We start from the raw sequence: 18,815 nt of genomic DNA, 5'->3' as shown, positions 1-18,815 counted from the left end.
GAAGGGATGAGAGAGAATAAAGGAGGACATCTCATGCTCAAAGAGAAAAAAAGAAAGCAAAGGAGAGTTTAGCAGGAAGGGTATTGTAGAAGTGCCAGCAAAGGTGGGATCAAGAATTACCTGGAAAAGAGAGAATTTCTGGGGTATCTTTTGATCCACATCCAACTTCCTTTTTTCTATTCCCTCTAGACAGTTGAAGTCATCAAACCAACCAAGCCTTTGTACAGCATGGTGGGTGATGGAGACGGCCAGTAATTGGAACAGCAAGGAAATAGAGGCATATGTCAGATGCCATATAATGCCTATATATCATATATCATCTCTTCTTACTCCCTGGCCAAAAAAGATGACAGATTCCTTGTATCCAGAGTATACTAATGGAGGCAAGTAGGATGGAATGCCATGCCTGAAGGACTAGGTGGAGGTGATAGTTCACGCCACCTAGAGCTAGATACTGGAGCATCAGGGCTAGATCAACCTGTGCTAGGTACTGGTTGCTGGAAAGAAATGAAACTCCTAACCAATTAATATGAGAGAGCTATGTTTCTCTCAAAATTAATGCCAGAATGTGGACTAAATAAACAAAAAAGAATGGCACCAGGCGACAGGCTGTCTACCCCATGAATTATATTCAGAAGGGCTGCCCATTTGTCAGAGTTGTAGAATTGATAGTTTAGAGTTGCTCATAGACTGGAGAGGATCAAGTAACTCCAAAACCAGTCAAACAAGGTCTATATTCTCATCCCTGAAAATAACTAGTGAGACCAAAGTAGTCATCTGGTCTCCATGCTAGGGTTCTCTGCTGCCTTCTCACATGGCATACTCAGTGTTCTAAGGCTCCACTGTCTTGGAACTGAGGAACAATTTGATTTGATTTGATAAGTCATATTGCTGCAACTTTAACACAGTGACTCCCTATTCCTCATTCTGAATAGGAAAGGGTTTGGGATGGGGGTAGCTTTACAGCTAATAGGAAACCAGAAAGAAGAAAACAGACTGTAAAATTTTCTCACAGCAGAAGGGAGTCAAGAGAAAAAGTAAGGGAAGAGGTATGGATATCACCTCTCTCCAACACCAGCACGCATTGCCACATCTCTAACAACAAAAACAAACCTCAAGCCTGAGGTATTCTTTTTCTCTAATTCCTCATTTTCAGGAGAATATGGAAAGTAGATAATTCAGGCATAATATGTCTAAGTGTATCAACATTAGCTGGCCTCAGAATCTGGAAAGAAGTTCAGCAAATCAGTACTGATTCAGACTATCCTACAGCCTCAGTAATAAGATTTCACCTGGAACTCCGAGTTTAACTCTTCAGCCCTGTATGATTTGATCTATTCATGTCAGGAGTGGGAGCAAACTGTACAGGATGTTAAATCAGTTTCCCATCTCACGCCGCGAGACCACCTCATATAGGCAGTGATGAAAGAAATGCTCCCTTTGTCTTTTATCTCATACATGATTACAATCTTCAAAATGAATCAGTTGTTTACAGTGGGTATGCTTCTTTCCCGAAATAAACTGGGACTGGAATAGCTTGGCTTACTTGTGCAGCAAACGAGAAGATGTTTTCCCATTAGCTAATGGTGGTTACCAATTCAGCAAAGTGAGTTGAAGGAGAATCTGATTCATATATGCTGACTTAGATGTTAGCCCTTTCATAAAGCCATAGTAATAATTAACAATGAAATGTGCCAGCCACACTTTGTCACTTTCCATGTGGTAATTCAATTTAATTTTAACAACTTTATGAGCTAGGTATTATCATTTTCACTACTTTACAATTGAAGGAATTATGCCACAAAGAGGCAAAATAACTTTTCCAAGACCACACAGCTAGAAAAAAGCAGAGCCAAGATCCAAATTAGGCTGGCTCTAGAGTCTGTACTTGTAAACACTGTATTAAATTGTCTCTCTGACATATCACAAAGAGCAGCAGGTTTGGAGTCAGAATAGACTGGTTTGAATTCTTTTTTAAAAAATCAGCCTTTTTGGCTGGGTGCAGTGACTCAACCCTGTAATCCCAGCAGTTTGGGAGGCCGAGGTGGGCAGATCACTTGAGGCCAGGAGTTTGAAACTAGCCTGGGCCACATGGCAAAACCCCATCTTTCTCACCACAGCCCAGAAATGTTCTCTGTTTTTAAGGACTCATGTAGTTTGATTTTGCCCTCCTAAATAATGTAGGATGATCTCACCTCACGATCCGCAACGTTAATCACATCTGCAAAGTCCCTTTTGCCCTGTAAGTTAACATATTCACAGGTTCCAAGGATTACAATGTGGACATCTTTGGAGAGCTATTATTCTGCCTCCCATAATTGTAACTGGCAGGAGCAAATAGCCCAATTTGGTATATTAAAAAGGCTTGACAACATACAAAAGTTTGAGGATAATTTTATTACAGTGTCATGAAAAGCTTCCAAGTCATAACAACTATTATGACAGAAAGGAGATAAAGCCCAGCAAGGCTGATTTCAGACAAAAAGAAAGCCTGACAATGGTGAATAAAGGATAGCAGTGCCACATCAATAACGAAGCCAAATGAGAGCCCTGAAATTATCCAAGATAAGGCCATGTATCTACATTCACTGTACCTGCAGTGTGTTGTTGGGAATGAAGAACTTTTTTTCTGATCTCAGTTCATCATTTTTCAGAAGTGAACAAACATTACTAGAAACTAGATAGACATCAGAGAACAGATTTCCCTTCTACCAAAGTTTTTTTTTTTTTTTTTTTTTTTTTTTTTGAGACGGAGTTTCGCTCTTGTTACCCAGGCTGGAGTGCAATGGCCCAATCTCGGCTCACCGCAACCTCTGCCTCCTGGGTTCAGGCAGTTCTCCTGCCTCAGCCTCCTGAGTAGCTGGGATTACAGGCACGCGCCACCACGCCCAGCTAGTTTTTTTTTTTTTTTGTATTTTTAGTAGAGAGGGGGTTTCACCATGTTGACCAGGATGGTCTTGATCTCTCGACTTCGTGATCCACCCGCCTCGGCCTCCCAAAGTGCTGGGATTACAGGCTTGAGCCACCGCGCCCGGGTTTTTTTTTTTTTTTTTTTTTAAAAAGGGCTCAACTATTTTTTTAAGATAAGTTAAACAAAGGAAGTGAAGAGTCTCACGTCTTGCATCTATTTCAGTGGCAACAGGGATTATCTACATGACATTGAAGATGGGGTGTCAGTATTTAGATGATGAAGCATTCCATGAGTTCTTGTTTTGGGAAACAGAGTAAATCCATATAGTTGCAGAGATATAGAGGGCCTAGAAACAGTAGCCCAATTTTTTGGTTGCAGGTTTCCTATACTACTTACATGTTTCGAAAAACCTAGTGAATATTTAGATGTCATGCATGGTGTCCAGCAGTTGTACTCAGGAAAAGCAAGAGCAACATTCGTGAGTTTCATTACATCTTATTTGATTATTTGCATAAAATTGTGTTTTATTATGCAATCATGAGGACTTCTAAGCCACCAAGAAACTGACAAGGATTTTGCTTTGCAGAACAACCCCTAAAGCAGAACAAATTTAATTATCCAGAGGCCTATTTTGTAGGAGAGCTAATCTTTGCTTTAGAATTTTAAAAAGTATGTTCTTAAAGCACAAATGTGACTCAGAGGTGGGTGTATTTCCATTTAGAGAACTCAGCCACTAGCTAGGGATATAGGAGCAAGGTCTATGTCTCAGAAAAAGTTACAAACAAGCTAAGCAAGAGATTAGGGATATTGCTAAAGGGACCCAAGTTCAGGACAAGACTTCAATACAATGAAAGAACTGGAAGGCACTTAGTTCCTGGCAATCAAGACTGGAGAAAATTGAGAAGCAATCTAAGACTTCAGATTGTTGAGCCAAGAAGATGCTCAAATGTGCCCATTCCAGGTACATATGTCAAGACTTATCCAAGCACAAAAGCTGATAAAGAACTGTAAGTTACTTCCAGCTTTTGTCATGATTACGATGGGAATTTTGCCTGCAAAGTAAGTGCTTTAGTACCTGCATCAGAGTCAATCTCCAAAGGCAAAGATTGAGACTACCCATTTATAGCAGCTCCAAACCAGCTCCACTTTCTTTGTTCTCTCTCTGTTTTTGTTTGTTTGTTTGTTTGTTTGTTTGTTTTCTTTGAGACTCTGGCTCTGTTGCCCAGGCTGGAGTACAGTGGCATGATCTTGACTTACTGCAACCTCTGTCTTCCTGGTTCAAGCGATTCTCCTGCCTCAGCCTCTGGAGTAGCTGGGATCACAAGTGTGGGCCACCACGCCCAGCTAATTTTTGTATTTTTAGTAGAGGTGAGATTTCACCATGTTAGGCTGGTCTGGAACTCCTAACCTCAGGTGATCCACCTGCCTCGGCCTCCCAAAGTGCTGGGATTACAGGCATGAGCCGCCGCGCCCGGCCCTCAACCCTCTGTTCTCTTTTTTATATATCATGAAATTGTAGAATACACCTGAATCATCAGAACTGGCAGCTTCTGCTTACAAAAGCAACAAATCAGCAGGTCCTAAGTTACCTCTTTGACCTCACCATCTACCTCTGTGCCCCTTGCCTTCTATTGTTTCACAAACATGCAGAATGAGGGGCAACTTAGGGCCTTTGCAGGTACTGCTCCTGGCTGGTACAAGCATCCACCATACAGCCAAATGACTGATTCTTTCTTGTCTGTCAGTTCTCAGCTGAAGTTTGCCATCTCAATGAGGACTTTCTTGATCAATCTTTTTAAAATTACCCTATTCTCCCCAAGGCATTAATAACATCATGTCAGAGTCTTAGCAAAATCTGAAACTATCCTGTTGGGTTTTTAATTTGCTTACTGAAATGGCAGATGTGCAAGGCTTTTTCTTATCACTTACTGTGTTAAATGAATCAATGGATACTCAAGAGTGCTTCTCTTGAGAAAACCTGTGCCTCAATTAGGTTGATAAAGTTTCAACACATGAACACAGGAGGCATGTATAGTAGATATGTGTATTTCATCAGTGCCAAAGAACAACTGGAGACATGATTATCTTTGTAAAAGTGTAAGGGGAGCCAGGCACAGTGGCTCATACCGGTAATCTCAGCACTTTGGGAGGCCGAGGCGGGTAGATCACGAGGTCAGGAGTTTGAGATGAGCCTGGCCAAGACGGTGAAATCCCGTCTCTACTAAAAATATAACAATTAGCCGGGCACAGTGGCAGGCACCTGTAATCCCAACTCCTCGGGAGGCTGAGGCAGGAGAATCACTTGAGCCCAGAAGGCAGAGGTTGCAGTGAGCCGGGATCACGGCACTGCACTCCTTCTAGCCTGAGTGAAAGAGCAAGACTTCACCTCAAAAAAAAAACACAAAAACAAAAAAATACAAGGGGTTTGATGGGGGGCTGGGGAACTTTATAAGACAAACAAGGTCTCTGAACCAAATCAACATTGGCTGTGAACAATAACATGGATTATCAGTGACATTTTTTGTTTCCATTTACAACTGTTTACAGTGGATTTTTTTTTTTTTTTAACTGATCAACTTGAGTTTATGGAGCTGGTTTCTCATCTCTAGGCCTGGATTTGTTTGTTTGTTTGTTTGTTTGTTTGTTTGTTTGTTTTGAAATGGAGTCTTGCTCTGCCACCTAGGCTGGAGTGCAATGGTGCCATCTCGGCTCACTGCAACCTCCGCCTCCGGGATTCAAGCAATTCTCCTGCCTCAGCCTCCCAAGTAGCTGGGACTACAAGCACATGCCACCATGCCTGGCTAATTTTTATATTTTTAGTAGAAACAGGATTTCATGGTGTTAGCTAGTAGGGTCTCAAAGTCCTGACCTCCTGAGTCACCTGCCTCAGCGTCCCAAAGTGCTGGGATTATAGGCGTGAGCCACCACACCCAGCCTCTAGGCCTGGTTTTTAAAGATATTCTTAATTTTGATGAAAATCTTAATTATGATCCCCTTAACTGGATGTAACATTTTTAAAAAATCTCCCAACAACATTATCCTAGCAATGTAGACTTTAGAGGAGTGGGAAAAAAACAGGACTGGGAGTCAAAAGACCCAGACTGAGGCCCTAAATAAGTTCCACTTACTCAACAGAAACTGAATATATGCCAGGCACTGTTTTAGCAAATTCAAATAGTGGATATGACAGACAAAGTTCTGTCCCTTAGGAGTTACGTTCTACTGGGGATAGGGAGAGGGAGATAAAAATACCCTTTTCTCATCTGCAGTTTTCTCTTCTAAAAATAGGTGGGCATTAGACTAGATCATCTGGAAAGTTTCTCCCAGCTCTACATGTTCCGAGAGAGAAGAAAGAAATTTGAAAGGTTTAGCAGTAGTTATTTTGGGGAAGTAAAATCCTAGATTCAACATTTTTTTTCTTTTCGGTCATCATTGCTTTCTGATATTTTTTCTATAATGAGCATGCATTACATATGAAATGGAAAAATGTTTAAGAAAAACAGTAGAGACTTTCCTTCAACTGCGAGCATTGGTTTCTAGTGACCTGAAGGTACAATATTCATCCATTAGTAATAGGAGCTGTAAAAGGGAATTGTCTTGTCCCTCCAGTGACTTATTACTTGACCTTTGCCTAATGAGGCTTTAGGGAAACTGCTCAGGGATCTGTCTGCTCCTTTTCCCATTACTTTGGTGTGTACCGGTCTCTTCTCTTTTCCTCGAACACTTGAAGTTCTTCTCTACCTAGAAATATTCAGGCTCAGCTGGCCTCATCTCACTCTTCAACCTTCACATCTCAGTTTAAATTTTACTTCCACAGATGCCTTACCAGAGCAATCTAAAACCTAAATTGCCTTCCTACTTTACTATTCACCATACCATCCTTGGTATTTCCTATATTATCTCTATTCTGCTTTTTTCTTACAGAGCACTCTTGTCAACTTGTAATTTCATGTATTTTGTTTCTATACAAACTTAGTTTATTTCCTCCACAAACTGAAGTTTAACTTCAAAGACAAGGATAGTCTATTGTGTTGCAGCTATATTCCTAGGGCCTAACTGTGCCTATCACATCATACACACTCAACTAATATTGATTAAATGAATAAATGAATGAATGAAATGGCTCCTTTGTTCTCTCTCTGTTAAGAGTTTTATTCTCATACAGTGTTGTGCTACAGGCAAGCCCTTTGACAACTCACAAGAGCGAACTGTTAATTTTTTAAGCCAATTGTGAAGCTTAGTGGCGTGACATTGGCCTTGGTTGGGATATATATATATATATATATATATATATACCATAGACATAGGGAAATGCCACATGTTAATCCTTTTTTTCCCCCAAAGAGCTGGTTTACCAGCATACCACTACTCTCATCTTTTAAATCAAACTATAAATATTGAGCTATCATGGCAAAAAGCATGCCCCATAGGTACCTTAAACTATTTCAATAACAAATTATTTAATTTAAAAAATACTAAATACATGCTATATAATTATTTACCTGTGGAAGATACTTCATTCTTTTATAAGCAAAATTATAATATAAAATATGTATCTCTGATCTCCTAAAGTTTTTGTTTCCTGTTTTTCATTCAGATCCTTATGTGAAGATTCATCTGATGCAGAATGGCAAGAGGCTGAAGAAGAAAAAGACAACAATTAAAAAGAACACACTTAACCCCTACTACAATGAGTCATTCAGCTTTGAAGTACCTTTTGAACAAATCCAGGTAATGTCAAACATAATTTTATCTTCCCACTCAATTTCATTCCTTCAGACCACATAAATTATACACACAGATCTTGTAAGTTATCAGTGCACATGCCTTCATTAGAACTGCCATTCTTTCTCCCGTGCACATTTGATGGCTGACCTACATCAAGAAGGATAGGATAAAATATACAGCACAGGACGTGCTGACTCATCAGCCAAAAACAGCTGGCACTGTGTTGAGCAGAAATAAAGCTGGAAAAAGAAAATCAACACAACAACTCTGCTAACTCAAAAGTGCATCTACAAAAGTTAAAAAGCCAAGAGAAAAATGAGCTTTCACTATTTACTCCTAGGCCGTAAGTCAGTCTCCTTGTCAGAGCAAAAAATAGTGATAAGAGAAATATTTTTGATTGATGCTAAATATGCAGCATATTGAGTCTTTATTAAAAGATGATTAGCAATAGAAAAATTAGGCCAAGTTGCATTTTTAATTATTTAAATTCAGCTTCCTGTGTCTGAGGTGGAGTGGATGGCTATTTTAGTAAAAGTGGAGCCTCAATTTGCCAGACAATATTTAGGATGGGAAGTATTCTATTAAATGTCCTTGTGGTTAACATGTTCAAATTAAATTGCTATGTGGAGCCACAGTGATAACATGCAACCTTATCATTTAGAGGTTTTTTTTTTTTAATATATTTACATTTTCTCACCCCATCTCCATAGTTAGCCTATAAGAATCCAAAGTTCATATCCAATAATTTTGGGCCATTTCTTGCACATCTTTAATGGGCATCAGAGAGTCAAACTGCATAAGGCAACACTCTTTTTACATTTTATTAAATAATTGGCAAAGGTGTATATTTTAAGTGATATGAAAGTACAGGTATTGATCAACTTACAGCCTATACAACTTACGACCATTCGACTTTATGACCACAATCGCTAGCCACGACTGCTCCACATCTGGCAGCACAAACGTTGCCCAGCTGGATGTACGACAGTGCGGACCAGCTTCTGGCAGCACTACCATCTCTGCGTGCACCATTTCAACTGTTATCCCAGACTCGGTACAGCAATTTGTGTTTTGTGTCTTGGATATTTTTCATCAAACCCCTCCCAAGATGTCTACCAAGAGGAAACTGTCTTTGTCTACACCTCAGCCTGCCAAGAAGGAAACAAAGGCCATCGATCTCGACACGAAAATGAAGGTAATTAAGCAGTACAAAGGAGGAAAGAAAGTGAATGTGATCGCACGTGATATGAAGTTATCACACTCAACTGTGTCGACAATTTTGAAAGATAAAGAAGGAATTCGTGAAGCTGTGAAAGGTTCTGCACCCATGCAATCAACAGTTATAACAAAGCAATGAAGCGGGGCCATCCACAAAATGGAGAAATTGCTATATATTTGGATGGAAGATCAAATTCAAAAACGGACACCATTAAGTCTTTTTACTGTGCAGATGAAGGCGAGAAGTCTATTTCAGACTCTGAAGGAGCGTGCTGGAGAAGATTACAGTCAAGAATTTGTAGCAAGCACTGGCTGGTTCCAGAGATTCAAGAAAAGATTCCAAATGCTTAGTGTTCGAGTGACTGGAGAAGCAGCGAGTGCGGATGAGCAAGGAGCACCTAAATTTGTTGATAGTCTGGATGAATTAATTACAGATGAGGGATATCTAGCAGAACAGATTTTCAATGTTGATGAACTTACAAATGAAGAGCTAATCGAACTGGAAGAAGAAAGAGTGGCGGAAGGAGAAAGAAGAGAAGCAGAGAAAGAAGAGGAGGAGCCAGAAAGAAAGTTCACCACTAAGGGATTATCAGATGGTTTATCTTTACTGAATAAAATTCTTATACATTTCAAAACAATGGACCCAAACATCGAACGATTTGCAAGGACTGAATGGATGGCACACGATATGTTTCATCTGTATCGTGAAATTTATGAAGAAAAAAAGAAACATACAATTCAGACAAAGCTCACCATGTTTATGAAAAAACCAACTCCGGTAACCCCTGCTGCTGCCTCAGATGATGACATCAACAATCCGCAATCAAGCACCAGCAGCCAATAAAATGTTTCGTACGTGTTTATATATTTTGATATGTTTTGCAATTGGGAAAATGTTTCCTATGGTATTTTTTTACACCTGCATTTTGTATTTTTGTATGCACCTGTATTTTGTAATTTTGTATGTTTTGCAAATATTAAACCAGTTGTACTGGTAATGCAGTGTTTTACTTAAACCTGACGAATGTAAAAATAAGAAACAAAATGGTATAGAGATGATACAAATGGCATAAAATGAACAAAGAAAATTATGATATATAACAATAATGAAAGAAAATTATGATAAAATATGACTTAAAGATTTTTATAACATCATTTCACAGTACTGTACATATAGCCTACTCAACCTACTACCAAATCGTGTTATGACCGGTCTGTTGGAACCAATCGTGGTCGTAAGTCAAGCACTAGCTGTATGCTCATAACTTGAAGGAGAAATGGAGAGCAGACATCAAACCTACAAAAAAAGAGCCTTCTAAAGGTCCAGAATAACAAATACTCTTTTTTTATTTTATTTACCAAATAATAGTTGTACATATTCACAGGGCACATAGTAATGTTTTCATATATATAATGTATTATCAAATCAGAGTAATTAGCATATTTATCATCTCAAATATTTATCATTTGTTTGTCTTGGAAACATTCAATATCTTTCTTGTAGCCATTTGAAATTATATCCTATGTTATTGTTACTATGGCCGTCCTATAATAGTACAGAACACTAGAACTCATTCCTCCTATGCAGCAGTGATTTTGTATCCTTAAACAAATCTCCAAAGATGGCTGTTTAGGAACAGCTCAGGATTGCAGCTCCCAGCGAAAGCACAGAGGGTGAGTGGACGCCACATTTTTATTGCCCACAGACCAGGAGACTCCCAGGCAGAGGAGCCCCACGGGTCACCAGCACAGCTGTTGTTGCTGACGCGGCTGTTTTGGTCAGCGTGGCTGCTTTGTCGGTGCCCCAGAGAGGCTGCTTTGTTAGCACCTCGGCGCAGCAGTTCTCCGTACAAAATACACTGGTCTGGGTCCCTTTTAGCTGCCGATTGGAACCCCAGGAAGTCACCCATTCATCTGATTAAAAAGGGGACTGAACAGGGAGCCAGGCCAGGAGATTCCCAGGCAAAAAAAAGTGCCACAAATCTCAGCACCACTGCGCAGTGAGTCGCCACACAGGAAATCACTCTGATCCCGGTGCCTTTTCAACAGCTGACTGGAACACCTGAGAGAGAGTCAACTGTTCAACTAAAAAAAAAAAAAAAAAAAAAAAATTCTGAGTCAGGGAGCCAGGTGATTAGGCTCAGCTGGTCCCACCCCCGCAAAAGAACAGCAATCTGAAAGGCTCTGGACTGAGAGTTTCACTGCAAGTGCAGCTGAACACAGGATGGTCCAGCTCTGTGGGGGAGGGGCGTCCACCATTACTGAGGCACTCCACCACTACAGAGGTAGTCCGCCATTGCTGAGGCAGCCTGCCATTGCCAAGGCAACCTGCCATTACAGAGAGAGTCCGCCAGTACAGAGGTGGGCCACCATTGCCGAGGCAGTTCTAACTACACCCCTATAAATAGGACTGCAGGGAAGCTCACATGGCAGCTGGGTAGAACCCACAGCAGCTCAGCAAAGCCTCTGCAGGCAGACAGTGACTAGGTTGCCTCCTTGCTGGGCAGGGCAGCCCTGAAAAAAAAAAGGCAGCAGCACAACAGAAACTCATAAATAAAGCCCTAACTCCCTGGGACAGAGCACCTGGGAACAAAAAGCGGTTTATGAGTTCTGCTGCAGCAGACCTAAACGTACCTGCCCAGCAGCTCTGAATGAACAACAGAGCTCACAGATTAGCACTTGAGCTCCTATAAAGGACAGACCTGTCTCCTCAAGCAGCTCCCTGACCCCTGTATATCCAAAGAGTCACCTCATAAAGGAGAGATCAGACTGACATTTGGTGATATCCTTCTGGGACAAAGATAGCAGAAGAAGAAACTGGTAGCAACCCTTACTGTTCTACAGCTGCTGCAGGTGATCCCCAGGCAAGCAGGGCCTGGAGTGGACCTCTGCAGTCCTACAGCAAAGGGGCCAGACTGTTAAAAGGAAAACTGAGAAACACAAATAACTTCATCATCAACAAACAGAATGTCCACTCAGAGACCCAATCTGAAAGTCAGCAACTACAAAGACGACAGGTAGATAAACCCATAAAGATGGGAAGAAATCAGCGCAAAAAGGATGAAAACACCCGAAACCAGAACACCTCTCCTCCTACAAGGGATCACAACTCCTCACCAGCAAGGGAACAAGGCAGGATGGAGAAGGAGGGTGATGAAATGACAGAATCAAGCTTCAGAAGGTGGGTAGTAAGAAACTTCCGTGAGCTAAAAGAACATGTTCTAACCCAATGCAAAGAAACTAAGAACCTTGAAAAAAGATTTGACAAAATGCTAACAAGAATGGACAACTTAGGAAAATAAGTGAATTGATGGAGCTGAAAAACACAATAGGAGAACTTCACAAAGCATGCCCAAGTTTCAACAGCTGAATTGACCAAGCAGAAGAAAGGATATCAGAGGTTGAAGATCCACTCAATGAAATAAAATGAGAAGGCATGATTAGAGAAAAAAGGGTAAAAAGGAATGAACAAAGTCTCCAAGAAATGTGGGACTATGTGAAAAGACCTAATCTAAGTTTGATAGGTGTATCTAAATGCGATGAAGAGAATAAATCTAAGCTGGAAAATACTATTCAGGATATTATCCAGGAAAACTTCCCCAACCTAGCAAGGCAGGCCAATATTCAAGTCCAGGAAATACAGAGAACACCACAGAGATATTTCTCATGAAGAGCAACCCCAAGGCACATAATCATCAGATTCACCAGGGTTGAAATGAAGGAGAAAATGCTAAGGGCAGCCAGAGAGAAAGGTCAGATTACCCACAAAGGGAAGTCCATCAGACTCACAGCAGATCTCTCAGCAGAAACCCTACAAGCCAGAAGAGAGTGTGGACCAATATCCTTAAAGAAAAGAACTTTCAACCCAGAATTTCATATCCAGCCAAACTAAGCTTCATAAGTTAAGGAAAAATAAAATCCTTTGTGAACTAGCAAGTACTCAGAGATTTTGTCACCACCAGGCCTGCTTTACAAGAGCTCCTCAAAGAGGTTCTACACATAGAAAGGAACAACCAGTACCAGCCACTCCAAAAACATACCAAATGGTAAAGAGCATCAACACAATGAAGAATCTGCATCAACTAATGGCAAAACAGCCAGCTAGCATCAAAATGGCAGTATCAAATTCACACATAACAATATTAACCCTAAATGTAAATGGACTAAATGCCCCAATCAAAAGACACAGACTGGCAAATTGGATAAAAAGCCAAAACACATCAGTGTGCTGTATCCAGGAAACCCATCTCACATGCAAGGATACACAAAGGCTCAAAATAAAGGGATGGAGGAAGACTTACCAAGCAAATGGAGAGCAAAAAAAAGCAGGAGTTGCAATTCTCATCTCTGATAAAATAGACTTTAAAGCAACAAAGATCAAAAGAGACAAAGAAGGACATTACACATTGGCAAAAGGATCACTGCAACAAGAAGAGCTAATGATCCTAAATATATAAGTACCCAATACAGGAGCACCCAGATACATAAGGCAAGTGCTTAATGATTTACAAAGAGACTTAGACTCCCACACAATAATAGTGGGAGACTTTAATGCCCCACTGTCAATATTAGACAGATCAACCAGACAGAAAATTAACAGGGATATCCAGGACTTGAACTCAGATATGGACCAAGCAAACCTATTAGACATTTACAGAACTCTCCACCCCAAATCCAATGAATATACATTCTTCTCAGCACCACATCACACATACTCTAAAATTGACCACATGATTGGAAGTAAATCACTCCTCAGCAAATGCAAAAGAACGGAAATCATAACAAACAGTTTCTCAGACCACAGTGCAATCAAGTTAGAACTCAGAATGCAGAAACTAACTCAGAACTGCACAGCGTCATGGAAACTGAACAGCTTGCTCGTGAATGTTGACTGAATAAACAATGAAATGAAGGCAGAAATAACGATGTTCTTAAAAACCAACGAGAATGAAGACACAACATACCAGAATCACTAGGACACATTTAAAGCAGTCTCTAGAGGAAAACATATAGCAATAAGTGCCCATGTGAGAAGAAAGGAGAGATCAAAAATTGACACCCTATCATCAAAACTGAAAGAGCTAGAGGAGCAAGATCAAAAAAACTGAAAACCTAGCAGAAGACAAGAAATAACTAAAATCAGAGCAGAATTGAAGGAGATAGAGACACAAAAAGAGCTTCAAAAAATCAACAAATCCAGGAGCTGGGTTTTCGAAAAGATCAACAAAATAGACCACTAGCCAGATTAATAAAAAAGAAAGGAGAGAATAACCAAATTGAGGCAATAAAAAATGATAAAGGGGATATCACCACAGATTCCACAGAAATTCAAACCATCATCAGAGATTATTACAAACAACTCTATGCACATAAACTAGTAAACCTGGAAGAAATGGATAAATTCCTGGACACTTGCCTCCTCCCAAGCCTAAACCAGGAAGAAGTTGAAACCCTGAATAGACCAATAACATGGTCTGAAGTTGAGGCAGCAATTAAGAGCCTACCACCCAAAAAAAGCCCAGGTCCAGACGGGTTCACAGCCGAGTTCTACCAGACATACAAACAGGAGCTGGTACCATTCCTTCTGAAACTATTCCAAATAATCCAAAAAGAGGGTCCTTCCCAAATCATTTTATGAGACTAACATCAACCCGGCAGAGACTCAACAAGAAAAGAAAACTTCAGGCCAATATCCATGATGAACATAGATGCAAAAATCTTCAATAAAATACTGGCAAGCCGATTGCAACAGCACATCAAAAAGCTTATCCACCATGATCAAGCAGGATTCATCTCAGGGATGCAAGGCTGGTTCAACATACACAAGTCTGTAAACGTAATTCACCACATAAACAGAACCAAAGACAAAAACCACATGATTATCTCAATTGATGCAGAGAAAGCCTTTGACAAAATTCAACAGCCCTTTATGCTAAAAACCCTCAGTAAACTAGGTATTGATGGAACGCATCTCAAAATAATAAAAGCAATTTATGACAAACCAACAGCCAATATTATACTGAATGGGCAACAACTGGTAGCATTCCCTTTGAAATCTGGCACTAGACAAGGACGCCCGGCACTAGACAAGGACGCCCTCTCCCACCATTCCTATTCAATATAGTACTGGAAGTTCTAGCCAGAGCAATCAGGCAAGAAAAAGAAATAAAGGGTATTCAAATAGGAAAGGAGGAAGTCAAATTGTCTCTATTTGCAGACGACATGATTGTATATCTAGAAGACCCCATTGTCTCAGCCCAAAATCTCCTGAAACTGATAAGCAACTTCAGCAAAGTCTCAGGATACAAAATCAATGTGCAAAAATCACAAGCATTCCTATACACCAATAATAGACTCAAAGAGAGCCAAATCAAGAGGGAATTCCCATTCACAGTTGCCACAAAGAGAATAAAATACCTAGGAATACAACTAACAAGGAACATAAAGGACCTCTTCAAGGGGAACTACAAGCCACTGCTCAACGAAATAAGAGAGGACAAAAACAGATGGAGAAACATTGCATGTTCATGGTTAGGAAGAATCAATATCGTGAAAATGGCCATACTGCCCAAAGTAATTTACAGATTCAACACTATCTCCATCAAGCTACCAATGACCTTCTTCACAGAACTGGAAAAAAACACCTTAAACTTCATATGGAACCAAAAGAGAGCCCGCATAGCCAAGTCAATTCTAAGCAAAAAGAACAAAGCAGGAGGCATCACACTACCAGACTTCAAACTATGCTACAAGCCTACAGTAATCAAAGCAGCATGGTACTGGTACCAAATCAGAGATACAGACCAATGGAACAGAACAGAGGCTTTGGAGGCAACACAACATATCTACAATCATCTGATATTTGACAAACCAGACAAAAACATGCAATGGGGAAAGGATTCCCTGTTTAATAAAAGGTGTTGGGAAAACTGGCTAGCCACATGCAGAAAGCAGAAACTGATCCCCTTCCTGACACCTTACACTAAAATTAACTCCAGATGGATTAAAAACTGAAACATAAGACCTGACACCAAAAAAAACCCTAGAGGAAAATCTAGGCAAAACCATTCACGACATAGCGTAGGCAAGGACTTCATGATCAAAACACCAAAAGCAATGGCAACAAAAGCCGAAATAGACAAATGGGACCTAATCAAACTCCACAGCTTCTGCACAGCAAAAGTAACAGTCATTAGAGTGAATTGGAAACCAACAGAATGGGAAAAAATGTTTGCAGTTTACCCATCTAACAAAGGGCTGATATCCAGAATTTACAAAGAACTAAAACAGATTTACAAGAAAAAACAAGCCCATTCAAAAGTGGGCAAAGGATATGAACAGATGCTTTACAAAAGAAGACATACGTGAGGCCAACAAACATATGAAAAATGCTCATCATCACTGATCATCAGAGAAATGCAAATCAAAACTACATTGAGATACCATCTCACACCAGTTAGAATGCTGATCGTTAAAAAATCTAGAGACAACAGATGCTGGAGAGGATGTGGAGAAATAGGAACACTTTTACACTGTTGGTGGGAGTATAAATTAGTTCAACCACTGTGGAAGACAGTGTGGCGATTCCTCAGGGACCTAGAAACAGAAATACCATTTGACCCAGCAATCCCATTACTGGGTATATATCCAAAGGACTATAAATCGTTCTACTATAAGGACACACACACATGAATGTTCACTGCTGCACTGTTCACAATAGCAAAGACCTGGAACCAACTCAAATGCCCATCGATGATAAACTGGACAGGGAAAATATACACCATGGAATATTATATAGCCATCAAAAACGGTAAGTTTTTGTCCTTTGTAGCGACATGGATGAACCTGGAAACCATCATTCTCAGTAAACTGACACGAGAACAGAAAATCAAACACCACATGTTCTCACTCATAGGTGGGTGTTGAGAGCACATGGACCAAGGGAGGGGAGCATCACACACTAGGATCTGTTGGGGAGAAACAGGAGAGGGACAGCTGGGGGTGGGGAGTTGGGGAGAGATAGCATGGGGAGAAATGCCAGATATAGGTGATGGAGAGGAAGGCAGAAAATCACACTGCCACGTGTGTACCTATGCAACAATCTTGCATGTTCTTCACATGTACCCCAAAATCTAAAATGCAATAAAAAAATTTTTTTTAAATCTCCCTCTATCTTCCCTTTCCCAGTCTTTAGTATCCTTTGTTCTACCTTTTACTTCTATGATATCAACTTATATTTAACTTCTACATGAGTAAGAACATACAGTATTTAACTTTCTGTTCCTGGCTTATGTCACTTAACATAATATCTGCCAGTTCCATCCATTGCCACAAATGACAGGATTCATTCTTTTTTATGGCTGAATAGTATTCCATTGTGTATATGTACCACATTTTATTTATTCATTCATCTGTTGTTGGACACCTAGGTCAATTCCATATCTTGGCTGTTGTGAATACTGCAATACGACTCTGAATATGCCCAATTGTGTGTTCATTTACCTTTAACCAATTCTTAGAAGACAGTATCTTATGAATTAATCACAGCTTTATTCCATGAAGAAAGCTAATATAATTTCTACACTTAATGTTACATATATAAAATATATATGCCTGTGTGTATATATGTACACACACATACATTTTGTATATAAAAGATATATTTTATATATATAATAAGTATAGCTATATAATATATACATATACAAAATAAGTATAGCTATTATATTAGCTTTCTTCATGGAAACATTAATGTAAAGACATATATATATAGATACATATAAATATGTATGTATAATATGCCTAGGTCCAAGTTAACCACTTTATTTACATAATCTCATTTAATCCTTAGAAGAAGTTTATGAGAAAAGTACCATTGTTATTATCTCAATTTCATATGTAAAACAAACAGGCTTAGAATTTCTTTACATATAAAATATGAATGATAACAGAATCCTTGTCAAAGTGATATTATGCATATAAAAGTACTTGGGACAGTGCCCAATACATAGGAATACACAGTAAATGGTCCTATTATCATCATCATTATTATTACTATTATTCACATGCTAATGTCCTTTTTCAAGTTAACATTTTATTAGAAAATGGATCTAACAATAAGTTTAAATCAATATATAAATTAATGCTGTCCAATAGAACTTTGTGATGATTGAAATACTCCATCATCTATACTGTCCAATAATATGATAGCCACAGGTGGCAAATGAGTACCTCAGTCACTAATGTGACCAAGAAACATTATTTAACTTCCGTGTATTTAAATTGAAATTGAAACAGCTAGATGTGGCTAGTAGCTACTGTGTAATATAGGGCAGTCTTAAATGATCCAAAATAACCAATAACTCCACCATCTTCGTACTGGTTGATAGTTTTAAATACAACATTTATCATATAAATTTTCACATGGTGGCAAATTATACATACTTACTTACTTTAACCTCTGTTATATAAGTAAATGCAGAGGACACTGGTTCCCTGCTCCCAGTAATTTGTTCACTAGCCTGAACCAGTGGGCCCCCTGCTTTGGACCCCCTTGCAAACCCTTAAGACATCAACTTTTTCCAACAATTTATTTTGTAATATTTCTTCAGTGAACTCTTTAGAGTTCTAAGACCTTATTCTTATGGAAACTAACACCTCCTGGTATTTTTTTAAAATTCCACAAAATAATATAAAGCAAGGCATTGAGATGAAAACTCCCATTGAGCTACAATTCTGACTTTAAAATAAATAATCCTTTTCAACTACAAGCTGCAGAAAATGCAAATATATTGAAAGTGAAAAACATTAAAAGTAAAACACATGTTAGGTTTCTGGGCATCATTTTAGAGGCAATAACATTTTGTCAGAACAGACAGAAACTGAGCCCAGTATAGAATACATTAAACATGGAAATAATGAGCATTCCTTTGTCTGTATCCCTCTTTCTCTGTTCCTT

General features: G+C 39.4%; 1 protein-coding gene across 5 annotated transcripts in view; it reads left to right on the top strand.

The window, feature by feature from the left end:
* Nucleotides 1-18,815, top strand: part of SYT1 (synaptotagmin 1) — a 566,577-nt gene that overhangs the window by 542,986 nt on the left and 4,776 nt on the right. For all 5 annotated transcript variants that reach the window (XM_010338453.3, XM_003927827.3, XM_074402517.1 and 2 more), the window contains one exon: nucleotides 7,509-7,642. In XM_010338453.3, coding sequence (XP_010336755.1) covers nucleotides 7,509-7,642 — 134 coding nt within the window. The remainder of the gene's footprint in view (nucleotides 1-7,508; nucleotides 7,643-18,815) is intronic.

This window comes from Saimiri boliviensis, chromosome 7 (genome assembly GCF_048565385.1).
Source record: "Saimiri boliviensis isolate mSaiBol1 chromosome 7, mSaiBol1.pri, whole genome shotgun sequence".
Taxonomy (NCBI): domain Eukaryota; kingdom Metazoa; phylum Chordata; class Mammalia; order Primates; family Cebidae; genus Saimiri; species Saimiri boliviensis.
This window is presented reverse-complemented; position numbering and strand designations above follow the sequence as displayed.